Source organism: Micromys minutus (assembly GCF_963924665.1).
Source record: "Micromys minutus genome assembly, chromosome: 9".
Classification (NCBI taxonomy): domain Eukaryota; kingdom Metazoa; phylum Chordata; class Mammalia; order Rodentia; family Muridae; genus Micromys; species Micromys minutus.
Window position 1 is genome coordinate 53,435,000 of NC_137978.1, and position 23,382 is coordinate 53,458,381.

The following is a 23,382-nucleotide window of genomic DNA, read 5'->3' on the forward strand; positions in this document are numbered from 1 at the left end:
AGACAAGCAGCATCCTTGCTGGGCTCCAAGTCCCAGGGTCTAGGGACTGGTTCGGGCTCATTCTTTGGGACATGCACTGTGGTGTCCACCTGACACTTGAGAAGGTGGCAGATGTCATTGGATTGTGGCACTGTCTTATGGGTACTGTCACCCATCTGTCTTCAAACAGAACAGTATGGAGGGGATAAAAAGAAAGCCAGCAGCAGCAGAGACCATTTGAAAGGTTTTCCTACTTCAGGGAGAGCCAAGATCCATGGATTGTCTTCACTGTTGGGAAGTTGCTTCCAGGAATTAGAACTCTTAAGGTCACAGCAGTACCACCCAGGGGCAAAAGGTAGCATTGCTGACCGTGAGCCCAGAGGTTGTGACCTCCCCCTCCACTATCCATTCTTCTTTTAAAGTTATCTTATTTGGACTTCTTAGGTCACTAGGAAACAGGGTCGGACAATGGCTACCGTGTGCAGAATATTCCCTGGCGAATCTGACACCAAGTATACCCATATGCCCCAAGAACACATGGGGTTTCCAAAGCATGCACCACCAAAGGTCCAGCCCCCAGAACATACTGTAGACATCCAGTTACCAGGTCTTTCTCTGCACTGTCTCATTCAGATCCAAGCTCAGTGTCTTTCCTGCTGCTCCCTAGGGCTTCCATCAGATCTCCCAGGAAAGTGGAGGAGCGTGAAATACCATTTGGATCTCAACACAAACCCAACCTCAGCTGCCAGTATCCACACTTAAGGAGAAGGGGTGGGAGGAAGCAGAAAGGGGCAGGAGAGACGGCTCAGCAGTTAAAAGCCCTCGCTGCTCTTTCAGAGGGTTTGATTTTCAGCACACACATCAGGTAGTTCACAACTGCCCGTAACTCTGGTTCTGAAGCATGTGATGCCCTCTGGCCTTCTTGGGCCCCAGCAGGTATGTGGTGCACACATATAACAAATGAATAAATTCCCCTTTAAAGGGCTCCAGTCTGTCTCCTACCCCTCCATCTCCTTCTATGGCTCCCCCTCCCCCACCCCATGGCCTTGTAACCTGCACTCGGAGCAGATCTTGGGAATAAATAGTCCAGGAAGGAGACAAAAACAAAGATGGGATGATAAAAACCACCATGAAAGGTTAAATTCCCATGATTCCCTGTGGTTGCTTAATGGATTTCTATGATATAAACAGACCTTTGGCTTTGCCTGCTGGGCAGGCGACCCCTAACTAAATGAGTTTAGACAGGATTTCCTAATAAGAAATGTGCCTGGTGCCCACATTCCACAGACGGTCTGCAGAGACCTGCATTTCCCTAGACAGACTCTGTGGATATGTGTACCTTCAAGACTGGAGGCTGCATGGATGCTGTCTGTGTGTGTGCACGTGTGTGTGTGTGTTTGAATACGTGTGTGTGTGCACACGTATGAACATGCACACACATGCATGTGTATAAATGTGGGCACATAAATGTAAAGATTAAGCTTAATTGCTGGTCTTTGCCTTTCATCTTGTTTGAGAGGGGATCTTTTCAGGCTTTCTTCTGTTTCCCCCAGGCTAGTTGGCTGGCCCTCAAGGATCTGAGGATTTCTGGGGATTGATTCCCTTGTTCCTGTCTTCCATTCCCCCACAGAAGCTCTGGGATTACAAACATGTACTCCACATCTGGCTTTACTGGGTTCTGGGGATTTGAACTTAGATACTCAGACTTGCACTGCAACCTCTTTTACCCTCAGCTCCACCTTCCCAAAGCCCAGTCTTTGCTAATCTAACCAACACTACCAAGGTGTCTCTGAGGTAGCTGCCCAGAACACAGGAGATCTGTCTTAATGCTGGAGGTGCCCAGAGGAGGGTGTGTCTAGAATTTTCTGAAGAAGTTGGGAGGTACAATGGAGCCGGAGACCCTGTATTTTAAATAGCCCCGGTCACCTCCCTTGAAAAGTGAATTTACAGTATTATTCCTCTCACAGTGACAACATGAAATTGAAGTGTGAAGCCCTTGACCCTGTCCTCGACCCCCAGGAATGTCACACTAATGCCAGCCACTCAGGTTGGCATTCATCTCATTTCTGAGCATGACCCCTGGGGACAGGAAGGACAAAGTAACTGTGTAGCTTTCCATCTGGAGGTCTTCCTGGAACCCTAAGGTAGGGCTCCTCTTGGCCACATATGGAACTGCACCTCTACCCTGTTAGCTACTGTAGGTTGCTGAGGGAAAAAATGAGCCAGGGCTTGCAGGTGGAGACAGGGACTCCAGTCTAGACGATGAGCCCATGCAATGGCAGGACAGTCCCTTGGAGAAGAGAAGGATGGGAGGCATCATTAGATAACACAGGACTTTGACCGAGACCACAATACCCGAGGCCCCAGCCTGACCAGTCCCCTGGCGCTCTGTTTTCAAACGTATTTCAAGAGGGATAACAGCTTCCTTCCTCGCACCCTCCCTCACCACACACACATGCTGTAATGATGTTAGCTCGCAAAAATCAATACAGTTCACTTTGCTGGAACTCACCGTGGCATGAGTTTGCCAGGAAATGACTCCGAGAACAGCCAGAGACATCCCGTCCCTTTGACAGGCAAGCACAGTATATTCTAGAGGCTCTGGAGGGGTGGAGGTCTGAATGTCAGAGGCATTCCCTCGCAGAGATGGGAATGTCCTTTGTCTGTTCTGTTGCAACCTGATGCCACCAGCCCTGTGTGGAGATGGCTCCTCTGAGTGAATGGGGAAAGCATTTCCCCTTTAATCAGAACAGCCATGTGTGACGGGGGCAGCCACGTGGATGGCGCAGATTGGCATGAGGGAGGAGGTGGGAGCACGTTCTGACTTCTTGTGCTCCTTTAAGAATATCCAACAGGTTTTGGTGCTGTCACCAAACTGTCCTGAGTTCTTTCTCTTATTAGCCAGACCTTAGGCAATGTGTCCACGTTCAGGCCACTTCCCCATCACCTTTCTTCTCTCTAGGCATTTTCAGAAGTCTAGCCAGAGATCAGTGATATTACTGGCTCCCCAATTTTCTCAAAGGACCAATCAATTCTCTATACTTTGGAAAGTCTCTCTCTCTGTCTCTGTGTTTGTGTTTTTCTGGGAATCGAACCCAGGACCCTGCACATGCTAGGCAAGCGTTCTACCACTGAGCGACTCACTCAGGCTTCTATGCCATAGAAAAACTCTGATATCTACTGCTTGTACAGTTTTCTACAGCAGAGAAGAGGTAGAGGGCTCGACACACGCATTGGGCGCATTTGTGCCCACTGGACTGAGCGATCGGGGCAGTGGTAACTACACAATGTCTCTGCTTTTCCCTTCTGAAGCGATTGGAGGCCAAAGCCTGGCTGGGCCTGTGGGATCTATTCATCTCCTTCCAAGTCAGGCTCTGTAAGCTCATTCAGGAGATGGGGAAGAAGAAGGAGAGGAGTAACAGGGGTCTGGAAACAAAAGGCACTGGGCAGGGTGCTGTTTGTAGCCAGACTTCTGGTGGGGTGGTGATGAGGTAGGCTGAGGGGCTGGGCTGGTAGTGGAGGGGTGTTTATTGGAGAAGGAGGCTGGGGCTTTCCTGGATGTCTCTCCCATGCCCTCTGGAAACTGCCCAGCCCCAGGCCCTGCAGCCTCTATCTGGGTAGGTCAGTTCTTATCTCTCTCTCTCCAGCTGGCTCTGAGGGAAAAGAGAGATCAGTAAAGCAGTAGTCGGAGGGAAAGAAACCGGGCAGCATGGAACCTCTTTCCTGGAATTTCCTTCCCTCTCTGCATCCCTCCTCCTCATCACAGGCAGAGCACGTGGGCTCCTCTGGTCCCAAGAAGAGCAACGAGACAGCCAGCCACCACCCTGTCCAGCTACAGAATTAAAAGGGCCCGGCATTTGGCTCCAGTGGTCAATTTGCATACTATTTGCATACATCTGCATACCCACCACTCCAGAGGCCTTCAGTCAAAGGATGTGAAATGAAATAAAATAAATTAATGTAGCTTACCATAGCCCCACACAGAGGGCCTGACACTTGTCAGAGAAGTAACCATTGCTTTAAGCAGTCTCTCTCTCTCTCTCTCTCTCTCTCTCTCTCTCTGTGTGTGTGTGTGTGTGTGTGTGTGTGTGTGTGTGTGTGTTGCTGGTGGAGGGGTAGACTGGGCTAAGCGGAGCTTAAGAGCTCATGACAGACTATACCTCTGGTTTAGAGAGCCACAGGGACACTTTTGTGGATGGGCCCAGCCTGGCCTGGCGTTGTCTTCCTTCTGGAAGCTGTCTCTTTTCAGAAGGACCGTCATCTCCTTCAGCATGATGACTGTTGGGAGCCATGGAAAGCTTTGGGGCCCGTGGTTTCTTTCCATTTCTAACTCTACCCCACCTTCAATCGCAAGGACAGTTCCTACCAGTCCATGGCTGTCTTTTGTCTCTCCTCCCTCTGATTCCACCCAGGAATGTGGGAGGGTGGGAGGTGAACCCAAGATCAGCCAGCATATGTGAGTTTGGCTCTTGATGTGTATAGTCTGTGACAGCCAAACAGACCTCATAGCCTGTGATCTTACAGATGACACAACCCATGGCAAGCATCCCATTGGCCTTGAAAGGGACCATGGGTTCAAGTGTGTAGCTCTGTAGGGCGTGGGCAGAAGCCACCAGTGCTGGTTCCAACCTGGAGTGGTTATGATACTGAGACAGAGGACAGGTTTGGGTTCAAAGGAACATGGCCACAGCCAACAAACAACACACAACTTGTCAGAAAATGGTAAATCATAGATCGGAAATTCAAGATGAATGCCAAGGCAGTCACTGAGGTAGGGGAGCCTGGGGAAAAGACCGAGTGGAACATTGTGGTGCCCAGAGCTCTCTCTTTTACCCCAAGTTTCCAGGCTCCATGGCTGAGTGCCAGGCAGAGTAGCCAAGGATACCCGTGAACTTCCGACCCTCCAGTCTCCACCTCATAGTGCTGAGATTACAGATCTGTATGGCACCAGGTTTTATACAGTGTCAGGGACCAAACCGACGGCTCCATATGTGCCAGGCAAGCTCTCTACCCACTGAGCCACACACCTGCCCCACAGAATGGTTTCCACTGGGAGGAAATCTTTAACCAGGAGACAAGAGTCCACTCTGCCCGTATTCTATCTCCACACAGCCCACAGGCAAAGTGTGGCTTTTAATTTAACTGTTATAGGAGAGAGAGAGAGAGAGAGAGAGAGAGAGAGAGAGGGAGGGAGGGAGGGAGGGAGGAGGGAGGGAGGGAGGGAGGGAGGAAGGGAGGGAGGAGGGGAGGGAGGGAGGGAGGGAGATTTTCATGACAAGAGAAAATGATACAGCATTCTAGCTGCCGGCTTCCACGCACAGCATGTTTGGGGATGTGGCGTGTCCTCTCATTCACATGGTGTCTCTGAATAGTGTGGGGGAGTTGCAACTCCCCACGGTAGGCAGAAAGGAACATGTTTACAGTCTTAACCTTCAGCGGGAAATGATACCAGCCCTTGAGTTAGATCCCAGGAGAGTAATTGTTTGTGGTAATCCTAAAAAATGGTCTCAGAGATCAGCCTCCAAGCCTCTTTTCTGGAGCCAGGCTGCTGCTCCTCAAATAGGTACCAGGCTGGGATACCCATTCAGATGCACAGAGATTCATCCAACCGTGGCTGGAATGGCTTCTTCGCCTAAGACCCAAAGCTATTCTTCCTACTGTCACCGTTGGCACCTGGGCCCTGGACAGATGATGCCTACGTATCTTGAGCCACTTCCTCCTCAGGCCTAGGTATCTGGTACCAGGTGCCAGGTGCCAGGTGCCAGGTGGCAGATGGCAGACTGGACCTTGTGCAGTAAACTTATAGGGTGGAAATCTCTGAAATGTACTGTGTTTTGTGGTTGTTTGAGACAGACTCTCGCCATGTACCCCAGGCTTGCTCTAAAACCAGCAAACCTCCTGCCTCAGCCTCCTGAGTGTTGACCCGTGCATCACGACGCCTGGCTGAAAGGCAGTTCTAAAGACAGGAAGCCTTTCTGTCCTCTCTCGCACACCAAAAGCATAGCCGGAGCATCCTCTTAGGACCACATCCATACTGTTCTCAGATGCACACCGTTCCCAGGGTGTGTGCATTTCTCGATAACTTCCACTGGGGTGCAGATGGATTCCTGGGATTATCAGAGGCACAGAAGAGGCCAGGGAGAGACAGAGAGCACAGGGTTCCTTAGGGGTAGAGAGGAGGTGTAACCTCACCTGTGGATCTTGTCCCAGCCCGAGGGAACAGAGACCGTTAAGTCACTTACCCGGTACCACACGATCTCACGCATGCGGCCGTCTGTCTTGAAGTTGCACTTCAGGGTCACTGCATCCCCAGCCACCACAGGGGGAAGGGGCTCAATGTTCACTGTCAGGTAGCCTGTGGAGGAAGGAGACAGAAGATGAGCCAGGTAACCATACTGAGTAGCTTAGCAACCTGGACCCCAACCTACACTGAGCTGTATCATCGAGCTCCAAATGGTGCAGTAGGCAACCTAGCAACCCTTAGCAACTTCCTTTTGGAGACCAAATATACCCTGAAATTCAGACCAGTGAGCCTGTCCAGCCTGAACTGGTTTCAGATGCTGCAGTCAAGGTGACCAGTGACAGAATGAACTTTGAAGGAAATGCCCTAAATACCATCTTTGGCCTATGCACGATTGGCTATGTGCATGATTAAGATCATATACATTACGGGAAAAGACGTTCACACGAATAAAGGCTTTCACAGTCCAAGCCTGTTTATCAGAACAGAATACTGCCCCACCCCCACCTGAACACCCGGCTCCCTCCTCTTCCTGAACTCTCAGAAGGAGCAGGGGTAAGCCTCCTCTGAGCATAGCCCTGCTCCCTGGTCTGCACTCTCACTTTTGTGACTCAAACTCCTTCCTTTTCTGCTGTTTCTATGAATTCTTCCATTCTTTGGGTGGGACGCTGAGGGTCTAAGAGCCCCCAGTCTGGACAGCAACCACCACCTGCAATAGGGAACCGAGGCAGCAGCTACAAAGGAGTAGGCCTACTGTGCAAAGGAGTAGGCCTACTGTGCAGAGGTCACCGCTCACTCCTCAGACTATGATGACCAGATGATCAGATGATCTCATTCTCCCTCCCTCTCACTGGCTTTTCCCCTCTGCCAGCCTTTGGCTCCCATAGATCCCAGACCATGAGTTCTCCTTCCTGAAAAATTTTCCCCAACATTAGGACGTCCGTTCATCTACAAGACCTGCAGAGAGCCAACGAGACAGTCCAGTGGGTAATCACACTCGCCGTGCAAGCTTGACAACCCAAGTTCAATTCCCCGAACCCACAACTCAAAGAGGACAGACTCCTGAAAGCTGTTCTCTGACCTCCACACACGCACACCATAGGATATACAGTTGTGTACACACACACATACATATACACATGCACACAGATACATACACACACAAAGATACGTGCAAACAAATATATACACACACATACATACAAACACAGACACAGACACATACACACATAAACCCACACACACAAACACACAGACACATGCAAACAGATATACACACACACTCACACACACAATCACACACACACACACACTAAGATTGACAAAGAACCCAAAACTCTCACTTCAAATGGGGTAAGAAATAATTTATTCTGCAGCCAAATATGGGTGACTCTGGCCTGGGAGCACAGATCTAGGTCACCCTGAGTTCCATGCTCCAATACAGAAGCTGTTTCATAGGTTTTTATAGCAACAGAACAAAGAAAACTCATGAGTCAAGGCACTTTTGAAATACACTGGTGGGGCCATCTGATGGGGACTGCTGCAAAGGGGACAACCTCTGTCACGGGCCTCAGATGACAGCTGGCAGTCAGCTTAGCTCTTTGGTTGGGGGAAGTTCATGGTCTGCTAAGTTAACACGTTTCCAGAAAAGTTTCACTTGATGTCCGTCCCACATGGAAGTAGGAGTGGAAAGGAAATATGTGTGGGCTAGACACCCCAGAGAAATTGTAATCAGCTTTGACCCTGCAACATCCCACCCTCTCTACCTTTCATGGCAGATGCGATTTCTTTCTGGAAACCTTTGTTTCTACAAATAAGAAATAAAAAGGTAAGACCTTCTGAGACCAAAGGGGAAAGGCTGGGATCCAACATTGGCTCCTCCCCCTTCAGAGTAGAGACACAAACCTGGTTGGTACACAGGTTATGGCTTTAGTCACTGTAACAAAACACTGGGGAGGAAGAATTGGTTCATCCTGGCTCATGGTCTGAGACGGTGCAGTCCCTCACGGCAGGGAGCTGAAGTCCACCAAGGTGAGAGCTTACAGCTCTGGCTTATTACGTGCCACTGACCATAAGTAGGGCAGGCCTGTAAGGTTCAAAGCTCTCCTTCCTGAATCCCACTTCCTACAGCCAGGCTCTATCTTCAAAAGGTGCCACAACCCCCAGTCTACCAAAACATCACTGCCTACTAGGGACCAAGTGTTCAAACATGAGCCTGCATACGATAACAAAACAACAGGCTTATAGATCCTGCTGAAGAGGAAACACACTTGCCCCAGTGTCTCCAAACTTCCTTACCTGGGAGGCCCCTTCACTGGCCCAACACAGGGTCCCTGAGACACAATGGAATCTGGTCAACCCAATGTTCTGTTACAGTTTAAGAGCCACTGACTCTTAGGAAGAAGGCCCCAGGATGCCACCACTGGCTTCTTTAGCACCCAGCATTCTCATGACCACATTCCCAGATACTCAAGGGAGGGCAGGTCCCATTCTGGGTAATGGGGGGTGCCGACTAATGGGTGCACAGCTGAGAAGGGGTCTTGGATATCTACAGGCACCTCAATAGCCACACCTCAGAGATGCTGCTGTGTCCACACCGCAACGCAGTCCAGTGAGACCTCCAATTCATTCCTCCACCTCCCCACCTCCATCCCAGAAGGCCTCATGCCCGCTCCAGCTTGGCGGGGACTTCATTCTGGGGCTGATCAACCCAGACTCATTTGATCGGCTTCCCACTGCTGATGTCTGCCTATTGATTGACTAGATCAATCGAGTCCAATCATCTTAATGAGAAAAGCAGCCAGGATGGGCTGGGATTTCAATTGTGTAGGCAACCTGAGAGGATGAAGCCCCAGGGGCCTGACCCCTGCGTGTAGCTTAATGGGTCCAACACTCCGAGAGGCAAAAACAAGAGTAGACCTCAGAGATCAATGTGGAAGTGGGAATTGAATTGGATCTGCATGGCCACAGCTCCAGAGCAGGGGCTGAAGACAAGGGCTCGCTCTGGGGCTCTTTCTAATGTAAGCTGAAGTCCTGTTCACAGAGAGAACTTGAGGCCATGAGGTCTAAGAAGGTAGCCGCCATTCTTCTATGAGGCCAGCCTTACGACACGTTTGCTCATGTGCCCCAAGGGAGACCTGGGGAGGCACAGATCTGACCACGTCTTCTGAGGAAACACAAAGGAGAAATAGAGGCAGTGGTCCTGTGCCTGCCTCTCAGGACCAGATAGAGATGGGAGGAAGCAGGGAATCTGGGAGCAGCTTCTGTGATCCAGGTCCCAAATTGTGACCAACAAGGAAACCTCCATCAGCCAAAGGACCTGAAGGAACTGGAAGGCTCCTGAGCAAGCCAAGCCTGTGTGATGTTGTTGACATAATGTGCACCAGGCACTAATTAAACGTGTCACATGCAGCCAACATACCAGTTCTCAGGAAGAGGTATCATACCAGTTCTCAGGAAGAGGTATCACCGCCGACACTAACAGGAGAACAGAGAGGTACATTGTGATATAGGGGTGGATGGAGTATGATACCCACCCTGTTACACCAAGCAGACTTAGACTTACTAATCTGAAGGGAGGCTTCTTCTGGCTCCGAGAAAGGCAGATAGCAGGTGTTTTGTAAGAGTGGGTTTTTATGGAGAAAGGGGGAAGTGTGTGCTAAAGTGTGTTTGTATGCGTTAGTATTGGACAGGTTAACCAGAGTAGCCAAATACTGAGTTTTGATTGCTGAACTTTGGTGTTTAGATAGCTGGATCTTGGTGGTCAGTCTCAATCAGTGGCCAAGTAAGGGAATAGACTTTGGGGGATAACTTTAGGAATGTAATCTAACAGCTAAGCAAAGGAAAGGGAAGGGGAAAGGGTGGCGTGTTTGCTATGCCCCGGCCTGTTAGAGAGAGCCCTGTAGTCCTAGTTAGGGTTTTTATTGCTGTAGTGGAACTTCAACCAAAAGCAAGCTGGGGAGGAAAGGGTTAATCTGGCTCACACTGCCACATTACTGTTCCTCATAGAAGGAAGTCAGGACAGGAACCCTAGCAGGATAGGAACCTAAAGGCAGGAGCTGATGCAGAGGCGATGGAGGGGTGTTGCTTACTGGATTGCTCCCTGTGGTTTGCTCAGCTGCTTTCTTATAGAACCCAGGACCACCAGCCCAGGGATGGAACCACCCACAATAGGGTGGGTCCTCCCATATCAAGCACTAATTAAGAAATGAATCTTAAGGAGGCATTTTATCAGTTGAAGTTCCCTTCTTTCAGAAAACTCTAGCTTGCACTGACATAAAACTAGCCAGCACACCTATTAAGTGCCAGAATCACACACTAAAACTGACTCACATTTAGTCTCTTCCACTCCTTGCCAAGTCACACCCTGTCATCTCACAGCCTCTCTCCAGGGACAGCAGGGATGAAGGGATGTGCAGCAAACTCATGGGACCCTGCAGCCCGCACTCTTCTCCTTTGTTCTGGGATTCTGGGGGGTGTGACTGAGGGAATCACACAGCCGCCCAGTGACTGACCCCTCTGGACATGGCTTGGTCATCCAGACCTCTCTCACCATTTTTCTACTTTTGAAATGTAGACAGGAACTGAGCACCACCAGGACAGGTGGTGGGCTCACAACCGGAGGCGGGAGGAGGAAAGGTTCTTGCATGAGTGAGTTGACGGAGCGGGGTTGGTCAGGGCAGTGGAGGACCACAGTTCACTGCTGTGACATGAGTTGGGGGTGGGGATGGAGTGAGCACAGAGATGGGGCTGACGTGTGAGCAATGCCAGCAGATGACATCATAAGCAGTGGGTATGACAGGCCAGCCCCGCCCCCACCCCTCCCCCTCAGCATGGGTACCAGGCGGGGCTGAGACAGTGGAAGTACTATACAAGGTGGACACATTGTGCATGGTTCTCAGGGGTGAGTCTCCTCCGAGTCGGTAGAGATGGAGCTGCTGATTCCCACTTCGGGAAGTCAATTTCTGCAGCCATCTACTTCTGAGAAATGATTGGCCAAGGAAACGACACCTCTCCTTCCTTAATAGGATGGTCATGGGGCTTGTGACGGTTGGCACTAATTGTTCACTTGAAAGAATCTGGAATCATCTGGAGATGGGGTTCTGGGCATGTCTGTGGGGGGTTATCTTGATTCTGTTGATTGGGGGTGGTAAGACCCATCCACTGAGGGTGGCACTATTCCCTAGGCAGGGAGTCCGGGCCCCTGAATGAGTTGCTGAGCACCAACAGTGTGTGTTTTGCTCTCTTCTCAGGGGAAATCAATGTGACCAGCTGCTACAAGCTCCTGCTGCCTCAACTTCCCTGCCCGGATAGACTTGAGCAGTGCCCTGCTTTTGATGGGGTACTTGATTACACAGCAGCAGCAGGAAAAGAAACTAAGACGGGGTATCCTGATGACAGTAGCACTGCCCTCTATCCTGGGCTGATGCTCCAGCAGACAAAGCCATTATTGATCATCAAGAATACAGCGCATGGGGACAGATGAGAGGGGGAAGGAGCCATCAGGGCAACGCCAGGGAGAGAAGTGGAGGAGAGGTCTTCCGGACAGGAATTCCGGGGAAGCTTCTCTGAGAAGTCTGAAATTATGAGCCAATTAGGGAGAGCATGCCAGATAGAATACAAGTGGAACAGAGGCCTTCTGGGGATATGTGGTGGACTCCAGGCTTAGGCCATGGTAGAAAATTCTTCCTAACATCCTACAACTTGAAGCAAGTCTTGGGCGGAGCTTCGTATGGGACTAGGGTGCAGTGGAGTAGGTTGTGACAAGAGAGTGGCAGAAGGTAAAGGGCCCGTCCTCTCCCGGCCGCTCCTAAGAGCCAGTGGCTCCTTGGTGCTTTTTCCAGGCTCCTGGTTGTGTGCTTCCCCCCCCCCAACCCCCCCTCCCACATACACATACAGAACCCAGGAGGGTCTTGGACTCCACAGTCTAGGGAAGGTAGAATAAGGCCCAGAACTTTTGTTTTTATTGTTTTTTTTACCAGCTGGGGAGCAATGTGCGCGTTTGTAGGCAGTCACAATGAAATCGTGCCAGAGTGTTACTATCTGTCTCTGTCCCTGGTTATCCCCCGAACACTGAGACAGAATGATAAAGAAGGACGACTCTCCAGCTTTCTCAACCACTCATGGCCCTGTCAACACAGACTTTGCTCTTTGGAACCGTCAAGCACTTCGTCCCATGGTATGTGGACGGCAGTAGCCAGGCTGGGATTCGAACCCAGATCTACATGACTTTCTAAAGCCAGTCTCTCCCTCCCACCTTTTGCCACCAACCAGAGCAGAGTCACACGACTCAATAAGGCCCACAAAAATTCAGGGGCTGCCCACCTCAATTTGTGGCTTTGTTGACTGCTAGTGTATCTCCATTAGAAGCTGGCTCTCAGACCAGGCTTCTGAAGAAGACCTAGGGGAGTGCCTGGCCAAGCATCATTTCCTGTCATTCCACAGAGATTTGGACAGGACATGGGACCTCTGCAGAAGTATTTCTTCTTGTGGGAGGCAGACATGGATCCACTGAGTTCAAACCAGCAAAGACAGGGGTGGGTCTCACTGCCCAGTTACTGCCCACATGCAGGGGTAAAACCAAGCATCCTAGCCACTGGCCTCTTCTTCCTCTAGGTCAGTCCCAGGAAGGAAAGACAGAGGCCAGCATCTTGACCACAGCGTGACAGAAGATGGTACAGTGGGGCTTATGTGGTGTATGCCCTGGGATCAGTGACAAAGAGCCTTGTAGAACCCCAACCCTGACTTGGGTGGGCCAGAGGCAGCTGAGCATGGGGTGAGGGGACACAGGCTCATCCTCCAGTCTAGGGCATTGAGAACAGAGAGACGGGTGCAGGGTTCTGTATCGGTCCCAGCCTTGCTGCTGGACCAGCTCTGGAGGGGCTTAGGCACCTTCCAGCTGGCCCCAAGCTTCTTCGTCCACGAAACAATGAATTTTTTTTTAAAGGGCCTTTCTGCTCTGCAGAATTCCTCCTCAGATACAGAGGCGGGCACATGGCTTCCTTCCTTCCTGGACAGCCCTCATGTCAGACAAGTGTATCCACCAATTATTCAGAGAGCAGAGGCAGATGGATTCTGTGATAGCAGACATTCACTCCAATTCCAGTCAGCTCTGATGCTGAGCACAGTATCAGGTGGGGTGGACTGAGGGCAGAGCTGGCTCCATCCTAACTAAGCAGCTCTTAAACAGACACGACTGTGGCTGTCATCTGTATCTCTGACTGCATAGGCAGAAAGGGGTACAGTACATGTAGCAAATCGTAGGGCAATTTAGGCACCAGGCACATCTGCCTCGGGGTGATGACTGAGACCTAAAAACATCATGGAGTCGATCTTGGAGCATCAGGCTCAAAGCTATGACCAGACATGGCTTCGACCTGACCCCACAGGCGATGAATCAGCAAGGGAGCCCAGAGATGCATAGGCCAACCCTATCTGAGGATAAGGGACTCTGCATGCAGAAACTTGAAGAGACATCTGCGAACTGTTGAGTGAGTCATACCCCCGCCTCGCCACCTGGTCCACGAGTGGCCCTGGGTAAATTACTATGAGCCCTCTCCCTAGTCAGGCAGGGTGGTGCATGCGTGCGATCCTGGCACACAGGAGGTGGAAGCAGGGCTAGCATTTCGAGTTCAAGGGCATCGCGAGTTCAAAGCCGGCCTGGGCTACGTGAGACCCCGTCATCAATGAAAACAAAACTGGCTGTGGGAACCGTTTCTGTCTGCCGTCACTCTTGCTTGGAGATCTCACAAGGACAAAATGAACTACCTTTCCCGATGACTGTCACAGAGCCAGAGAGGACAAGGGTCTCGGGGACCATCAGAAGTACCTTGTCCTTGTAAACTAAGATCTCTGGTGCCCTCGAGTGTCTTCCAGCCTACCTTTGATTGAGCCTTCCGGTCTGTCTGTGCCAGCCAAGCACCCAGGGGCCTCTCGTGGCTGCAGGTCAAAGACTCCTTTGAGGGAGAAAGCCAGCTCTGGATGGTGAGAAGCGGCCTGGCTTCCTCGAGATGCTGTACAACATGGCCATGGGTCAGCAGGAAGTACAGGGCAGGACGGAAGCAAGCGGACCGGCAATGAGACTCACTGGCAGTAGTCCGGGAAGAGCTTTCAGCATGACAGGCTCGGATCAGGGAGCACTAGTGGCCACCTGAGAGGAGCTACAGGCCAGCAGACCCAGGGTGACAGACAGAGCTGCCATGGTTTCCTGAATGCAACCCTGTAACTCCAGGCAACTCCATCTCGGCCACAGCCCAGTCTCTGCAGGTCATTCTTGCTACCCAACATCTGGCTCCATGATCTTTCATGCCCAGGCCAGGAGCCTTTGCCCAGAGAGATGCAGCCATCCACTGGTGCCCACCCCTGGCATGATATAACATGGCCTGTCACGTGGCTGGATGACTTCTATAACTTCGAAGGGTAGCACCTAAGTAAGTGTTGGGGTACTTCCCCTGTTCCTCAAGCACCCAGTCTTTTCCTAGTATACCCCTATCCTCTTGTCTGAGAAGCCGCAAGGCCTGGTGCTCCAGATAATCCGTCCACAGTCCACCTGCTTCCATCATCACCTCCCTGCCCTGGGTACCATCTCTCAGCGACTGCTCTATTGCAGATCCTCCCAGTGGGTCCCAGTCCTACCCCCGCCTACCACCCCGACTTTACTTTCTCCACCCTCAATTTGCTTTGCGTTCCCTCCCTCTTCACCCACACTCACAGGAAGCCCGGCTGTTCTCTCACTCCACCCAGCATGACCCCACCCACCTCAGCGACTTTGCCCACGACTCCTCCACCACCCAGGGTAACGCCTCCTGAATCTCTCTAGACCAAGCTGCCCAAGAAGGAGGGGACCAAAGAAGCATGCAGAGGACATTTGCATTCAAGCTGTCACATTCAGGAAGCTGAGAGAGGGCAGGAAGTGGGACTGGATTATCAGACTTCAATGCCTGTCCTCAGAAATTCACTCCCCACAGTAAGACTCCACCTCACTTTCACAATCTTCCTGAATGATGCCACCAGATGGGGAGCAGATATTTAGACATCTTAGCCTATGGGAGCACTCACATCTAACACATGAGCCTGTGGGAGCTCTCATATCCAACACACGAGCCTATGGGAGCACTCACATCTAACACATGAGCCTGTGGGAGCACTCACATACAACGCATGAGACTGTGGGAGAACTCAAATCCAACACACGAGTCTATGGGAGCACTCACATCCAACACATGAGCATGTGAAAGCATTCACATCCAACACATGAGCCTATGGCAGCACTTCCATTCAACACATGAGCCTATGGGAGCACTCACATCCAATACATGAGCCTGTGGAGCACTCACATCCAACACATGAACATGTGGAGCACTCATCCAACACATGAGCTTATGGGAGCACTCACATCCAACACATGAGCCTATGGCAGCACTTCCATTCAACACATGAGCCTATGGGAGCACTCACATCCAATACATGAGCCTGTGGAGCACTCACATCCAACACATGAACATGTGGAGCACTCACATCCAACACATGAGCTTATGGGAGCACTCACATCCAACACATGAGCTTATGGGAGCACTCACATCCAACACACGAGCATGTGGAGCACTCACATCCAACACAAGAGCATGTGGGAGCACTCACATCCAACACATGAGCCTGTGGAGCACTTCCATCCAACACATGAGCATGTGGGAGCACTCATATCCAACACACGAGCCTGTGGGAGCACTCACATCTAACACATGAGCCTATGGGAGCACTCACATCCAACGCATGAGCCTGTGGAGCACTCACATCCAACACATGAGTATGTGGAGCACTCACATCCAACACATGAGCCTGTGGGAGCACTCGAATCCATCAGCAGCCTATTTCTGCTCCTTCCTGCCACAGTCCCCTGACACCTGTTCTAGACCAACGACTTTGGCCTTCTATGGGCCGGTTACCTAAACCATCAGTCACTCTTTCAGTCAAGAGAAGCAGGCTGAGCTCTCTGCTTCTCCACCTCAGGACGGGGGCTGTGTCTGCCACCAGATAAGGGGGTCTTGGTGAGCATGGGCACTCTCAGCTCTGTTCTGAGTACCAAGCAGTGAAGACAGTTTAGAGAGCTAGTCTCTCTGGGGATCAGCATGGATAATACTGTGACTCAAACTAAGAGGACATGTCGTTGGTGGTTGGTGGCCATCCACCTGCTGGAATCAGGGATGCGTCAATTCCTGACGCCCCTCCCCCTGCCGAGGGTCTGGGATTTTATCTCCGCCTGGCAGCCAGAGAGCCTCAACGCATTACCAGTCACGAGGAGATGAGGTCACCCCCATCTCATGAAGATAAATATCATATTGCAGAACCACCGACAGCCTCCCTGGGCTCCTGCACTGCGTAATTACTGTCGCAATAAATATTATTACAGGGAACCAATTACTGCAGGAGCAACCTTACAGGCAGGTACACGGGGGTCTGTGAAATATGCCCTTCTGCGTGGCCTCACGAGTATCCCTGACCACTCTCTCTGACAGCAAGAGGAAAGGGAGCCACCAGAGTTACCCAGAGTCAAAGCTACTGGTTTAGTCTCTGAGTCAGATGGATTAGAACTGTCCCTAGGCTTGGCTCTCTCTCCCTCACTGTGAGAAAGGCGGCTCCCCAGGACCCTTTGTTAATCTCCCTCACTTTGGAGAGTTCTGAAATGCAAATACAGACACCGTGTCTCTGGTTAATGTCGTTCAATTTCCCCGCCCCATTGCCTTCCAATTCAGGATCAAGTTCAGAATCTGTCAAGGCCAACTGGGCCCCTGATGAGCTCCCCTCTCCCATCCCCTCAGACTCAATCAGTCTCACATGCAGCATTCACTATCCTGAAACCCCCCGCTGGGAGTTCTCTTGAGCCTTCTCCCCACCCCAACCCTGTTCTCCCTCCTCCTGTGGGGTTTCCTTCTCTGAACTTAGCAAGGTGGGCCCATTAATGAAGGTTTAGCATCATGCTCTCCTGGCCTGGGATTACACTAAACGGATGCTCCCTCCTAGGAGCTCACAGTAGTCCAGTCTGCAGGAGCCTGCCTGAGCATCTATGTGGGAGCCTCTCTGTGGGAGCACCTTTGTGAGAGCACCTCTGTGGGAGCACCTTTGTGAGAGCACCTCTGTGGGAGCACCTTTGTGAGAGCACCTCTGGGAGCACCTCTGTGGGAGCACCTCTGTGGGAGTACCTCTGTGGGAGCACCTCTGTGGGAGCATCTTTGTGAGAGCACCTCTGGGAGCACCTCTGTGGGAGCACCTCTGTGGGAGCACCTTTGTGAGAGCACCTCTGTGGGAGTACCTCTGTGGGAGCACCTCTGTGAGAGCACCTCTGTGGGAGCACCTCTGTGGGAGCATCTTTGTGAGAGCACCTCTGTGGGAGTACCTCTGTGGGAGAACCTCTGTGGGAGCACCTCTGTGGGAGCACCTTTGTGAGAGCACCTCTGTGGGAGCACCTCTGTGGGAGCACCTCTGTGGGAGCATCTTTGTGAGAGCACCTCTGTGGGAGCACCTCTGTGGGAGAACCTTTGTGAGAGCACCTCTGGGAGCATCTTTGTGAGAGCACATCTGTGGGAGCACCTCTGTACGAGGACCTCTGTGGGAGCATCTCTGTGGGAGCACCTTTGTTGGAGGACCTCTGTGAGAGCATCTTTGTGAAAGCACCTCTGTGGGAGTATCTCTGTGGGAGCACCTCTGTGGGAGCATCTTTGTGAGAGCACCTCTGTGGGAGCATCTTTGTGAGCACATTTGTGGGAGCATCTCTGTATGACGACCTCTGTGGGAGCATCTCTGTGGGAGCCCACCTGAGTTCCACTGAATCTACCATGCTGCTTCTCCACCCTCAGACACCTTCAGCTTCCCAGGTGATGTGGGCATGTAGTGGCTGCACCAGTGTGAAGTTGAAGAGCCCACCACACCCCTACCCCGCTCCTACCCCACACACAAGTCTGATTTTTCCATTGATCTGGAGATGAAGCACCAGCCCCAGCAAGTTCAGCTGAGGCACCCCTTGTCATCCACAGCCCATGAGCCCTCTGCCTTTTTTTGTTCTGAGCCTTGGCCACTCATGCCTCCCCATATGCAGTGGGTTTCTGTCTGTTGGTGACTAGATCTCTGTGCCCACCATTCCCTCTGCCTGGCATGACATTTTCATGTCCTCCCACCTTACCACATGTTTAGGTGGTAGCAAAGAGCTACTGGCCCTAGAGCTACCCTGACACATGTCCCAGTAGAGCCTCTTAAATCTGGGTCAAGTGCTTCCCACAGCATCTACCATGACCCCAGTGCACCGCATGGCCACGCCCCTTCCAGCCAGCCACTCTGTCTCCCATAGCCAGCTAGTTGTTCCCATAAGGCCAAGTGTCTGTCCCCACTATGCTGTCATGCTTGTGGCTACTAGCTAACTCAAGACAAACTGGATGGGCAGCGAATGGTAGAATGCATATATAACCCTAGCACTCTGGAGGGCTGTGAGTTCAAGGCCAGCCTGGGCTTCATGAGATGATACTCCGTCTCCAAGGAGATGAAGGACCAGATGAACAAAAATATTCTACAGGTCTCATGGATGGCTAGCCTGGCATACAATATCTGATTCCTTTAAGGCCTAAGGTCTGTCTGTCTGTCTGCATGTCTGTCTGTCTGTCTGTCTTTCCTTTTTAATCTCCCACCATCATCCTGGTAAAACTCACTATATAGCTAAAGTTGATCTGGAACTGTTGATGCCCCTGCCTCTGTCTTCCAAGGACTGACATCACAGACTTGAACCATTAAGACTGGCTTTCTCAGTACTAGGAATCGAACCCAGGACTTCAGGCATACCAGGCAAACACCCTATCACTGAGCCACATCCAGGTCCTTCTAGTTTCTAAATTTGCCACCCCAACTTTGTTTTAGGCAAGAACAACCAGAAGAGAAGGTGCACCTCACTCCACTAGGCTCCTTGGCCCCGAAGTCCCGGCAGAAGTTCAATTCAGCCGTGGACTCCTGGGGACCAAGGCACTTTCAGTATGACAAGAACATGCTTGATGTCCTGGACCCTCCTCTGTAATTTGGCTTCCTCGCCAGAACCCCCTCCCTGTGATCTCTAGTCAGCTCGTCAAGTCCCCTCGTCAAAGGCAAGAGATGCTTTGGAATCCTGGGCATATTAATGTATTATTCAAGGTGATGTATTATTTATCATTAGTTTGTTTATTTATTATTAATTTGTGCTTCATTATTGATAATGATGTAGTTATGCTATTAATAAGGAGACCCTGGGGCGGTTCACAGACACCTGAGGCTCCTCCATCTCCCCACAGGAGACAAAGTGAGGGACTTTACTTGCCATTTTATGAATAGGAGACACTGAGGCCAGAACAGGCAGGATTTTCTCAATCCATCCTTCTGCCTCAGAACAGGTAGGATCCTCCCAGTCTATTCTGCTTCTGATGTGTCTTTCAGGGAAGGTGATGCCCAGGGAAACACTTTGCAGGGCCACAGGTACATTAACCTGTACATAAATACAGACTGCAGCTGCCACCATGACTTTCTAACCCAAGTTTATGTTGGGATGCTCACACCCCCTCTTGTATGTGATACCTACTCTGTGCTAAGCATGTGCCTTCCAAACCCACCTACCCACCCCCCCACACACCAGCACTCAGTCAGAAACACTACCCAGCCTCCCTTGCAGATTGATGTGGCCATGTGATCACATTCTAGTCAGGGCAGGGCAGCCTACTACTCAGGACAAGTATTGAGGGAGAAGAGGGTGTTCTGTGTGAGAATGTTGTCAGGGCCTTCTGGTGCCCAAAGAGGGTGACCTTAAATTTGAGAGTGAGTCAAGCCTGTAACAGCTTCTGACTTGCATGGGCTGACTATGCAACCCCGAGTGACTTGTCCTGAGGAGTTATGCCTCGGTTTCCACCTCTGTCAGATGCACATGACCCTGTTACAGCTGTCAAGGGAGAGGCAGAAAGGTAAACATCTCAGAGCTGTGCCTGGTACGCAAGGACTTGGTCAATGTGGTGGCGGTGGCCTTTGTTCCTGACCCCTCTGTGTCTCCACCCTCCTAGTGACACTGTTTTACAGGTTGACATTTGAAAGCTCCAAGGAGGGTGGATCAAGTGACCTGGATGTCTCAAGGGTCCACAGGCCACACTGTCTTCACTGGCTTCTTGAAGAGACTCCAGAGCAGGGACTGTAGAGGACATGTCTTGTGTCCTACATCTTCCCCTGTATCCTCCACCTGCTCCTGCACCCTCCACCTGCTCCTTCACCCTCCACCTGCTCACCCACCCTCCACCTGCTCCTACACCCTCCACATGCTCCCCCACCCTCCACCTGCTCCTACACCCTCCACCTGTTCCTCCACCCTCCATCTGCTCCCACACCCTCCACCTGCTCCTCCACCCTCCACCTGCTCCCCCACCCTCCACCTGCTCCTACACCCTCCACCTGCTCCTACACCCTCCACCTGTTCCCACACCCTCCACATGCTCCCCCACCCTCCACCTGCTCCTACACCCTCCACCTGCTCCTGCACTCTCCACCTGTTCCCACATCCTCCACCTGTTCCCCCACCCTCAACCTGCTCCCCCACCCTCCACCTGCTCCCACACCCTCCACCTGCTCCGGCACCCTCCACTCTTACACACAGCATTACAGAGACAGTCTTGTGAGCCACAGGGAGGTGTTCCAACTTGGAATAAAACTTAAAATATGGATGATAAGTCATTACAGAATATCTTAAAAGAAAAATAGTTATTACTCAAGAAACACAGACTAAGCTAGGATATAAACTGGTCTTAATAAGTAAAATGAGGCAATTTAATGAAAAAAATTACAATTTAAAATAGGCCTCCATTAAATAATAATGCCTCATAAACACAGAAGTTCTTCAGCATGTAAGAATTAATTGCAAGGACCTGGGAGCTGAGGGCAGTAGAAAGGGATCTTTCTTTAATGTTTTTGTCTTTTTTTTTTCTTCTCAAAAAAGCAACTGGCATGGCACGGGATTACCTCATTCTGGCGCTGAAGGCTTGAAAATTTGAAGTTTGTGTGGTGACAATTCTGCTTCCTTGACCCTGTTATTTTAAGATGTGATCTGAAAGATATGGCTTGCATCTGTTCCAAATGAGCTCATGTGACCAGAGTTTTCTGATGACCAAATGGAAATAGAGTCTGTTTTTCTGGTTTGCAGCACCCACCTCCCCCCCCCCCCCGTTTGTGTGCGCGTGTGAGGGTGTGAGAGTGTGTGTGACTGTGTGAGTGTGTGTCTTCACAGGCACCTGTCTGCACATGTGCCTGTGTATGTGAGAGGGATGATTACGAATGTCCATGTTTGCATGTGCATATGGAGTAGAGGGCAGACTGCGCATCTTTCTCAGTCACTTTCTACCTTCTTATTTGAGACACGCTCTCTCGGTGGACCTGGAGCTGTTTGAAACAGTTCAGCTAGATTGCCTGCTTAGCCATCTCTAGGGATTCATCAGCCTGCCTCTGCCTCTACCTCTGCCTCTGCCTCTGCCTCTGCCTCTGCCTCTGCCTCTGCCTCCCTATAACATCCACTGCATCCCACTTTTACACGGGGACCAAGTGTGGGCCTTCAAGTTTGTATAGGTGCCTCACACTGAGCACTCTGCCCAGACCCCAAGTTAGACTCTCAACACAGCGCGCCTGGTCTGGTGAGATCTTCTCCCTCCATTCGATAGTTCTTAGCTAAGGGTGAGTTTTGCCTCTCAGGAAACATTTAAGAGATGACTTAAAGACAGCTGGAGGAGAGCTGTTCTGTGTGATACCTTATGGGACACAGCCCAGAAGCAGATAACCGAGTGTCACTTGGCCCCAAATGTCAGCAACACAGAGGTCGAAAGCCCAACACTGAAGGAGGCGGTAGACTCCTCAGAGGGTTAGGGTGTGGAGTCAGGAGTCCTCTGGAGAAGTAGAGTATTCCAAACTCAGGACCAGCCATCTCAGCCTGGAAATATGGGCTGCCCAAAGCTCAGCACAGACAGCTTCATCTTCACCCAAGTGGGTCAGCCCCTACCTCCCATCAGGGGTACCTGTCTCGACTTCTGGAATGTGTGGAGCTTTGACAACCCAGAAATGCTGTGAGAAATGTCCCCTGCAGTCACCTTTGACAGAAGGTGTTCGTTCCACTAAGAAACAAACCCACTGGGACTCCCTTCTCCAGGAAGCAAGGGCTCCCTTCTCCTCTGCAATCACACTGCTTGATGGGAGAAGCAATCTGCTCCCTGTATTAATACTTTATTAAGTGCACGAAGCCTGCAAGATAAACATCAACCTATTTCTTGCATTTGTTCCGTGATCGAGCGCTCAGCGCTCGCCTGCCGCCGGAGGCGCCGGGGGTCCGAGTTGATTGTCATTGGACTTCATCTCGCTAGAGGCCAAAGTCTAGGTGGCAGGTGTTTCAGAACGGAAGGGCTAGGCCTGGAAAGGGCAGGCTAGACAAGTGAGCAGGAGACATTTGATTATGGCCTCCAGCATGCAGGTTGCCTGCTCCTAGTGACAGCCTGGGGCTCAGACAAGGATGCTGGAAGATGTCTTCAGTCAGGGATGAGGGGCGGGGCAGAGCGAGCTCCAGCTATCCTCCCATGACACTGAGAAGTCTATTCGCAATGAGCCTACGGAGTGCAAATAGTCACACTGTGGGTGTGGGTGAGGGGTGGGTCCAGGTAGAGGTGGGCGGGGCTGGAGGTGGTCCAGCAGGCCAGAGTCTTTGTTTTGCCATTTTTTTTCCCACAGGGCTCAGTCTTTTCATTTATTAACTGGTGTCAGCTCCTGATGCCGGAGATTGCAGACAGTGTCACCCATCCTGTGGCTGTGATCTCACAGTGGTAACCACTTCTTATAGGGCAGAACTGACAGCAAGATGCATGGGTCCCACGTGAGGAGTGATGGATGTGCACAGACATATACACCCAGAGGGCACACTCACCGAGAGGACAGCCAACAAGACCATCCCAGGACCGAAAGCCTTCCCCCATCTCCAACAGCTCCCAAAGCAAGGACAGTGACCTCTGTTTCTACTGGTCATTTAGCTCAGTTCCTTTCTAATTGACCCCCTGTAAAGAAGGTCACACAGTCTGGAGCCTGGTTTCACTTTCTCCACATCAACTGCTTGGCATTCCTGTCTGTGAGGAAGTTTATAGATT

The 23,382-nt window shown here is 51.2% G+C and overlaps 1 protein-coding gene across 2 annotated transcripts in view; it reads right to left on the reverse strand.

The window, feature by feature from the left end:
* The window catches only part of IGSF21 (immunoglobin superfamily member 21), a gene marked incomplete at both ends in the record, with an annotated part of 212,493 nt that overhangs the window by 116,765 nt on the left and 72,346 nt on the right, over positions 1-23,382 (reverse strand). For both annotated transcript variants that reach the window (XM_080920972.1, XM_080920971.1), the window contains one exon: positions 6,222-6,334. In XM_080920972.1, the coding sequence (XP_080777098.1) occupies positions 6,222-6,334 (113 nt within the window). The remainder of the gene's footprint in view (positions 1-6,221; positions 6,335-23,382) is intronic.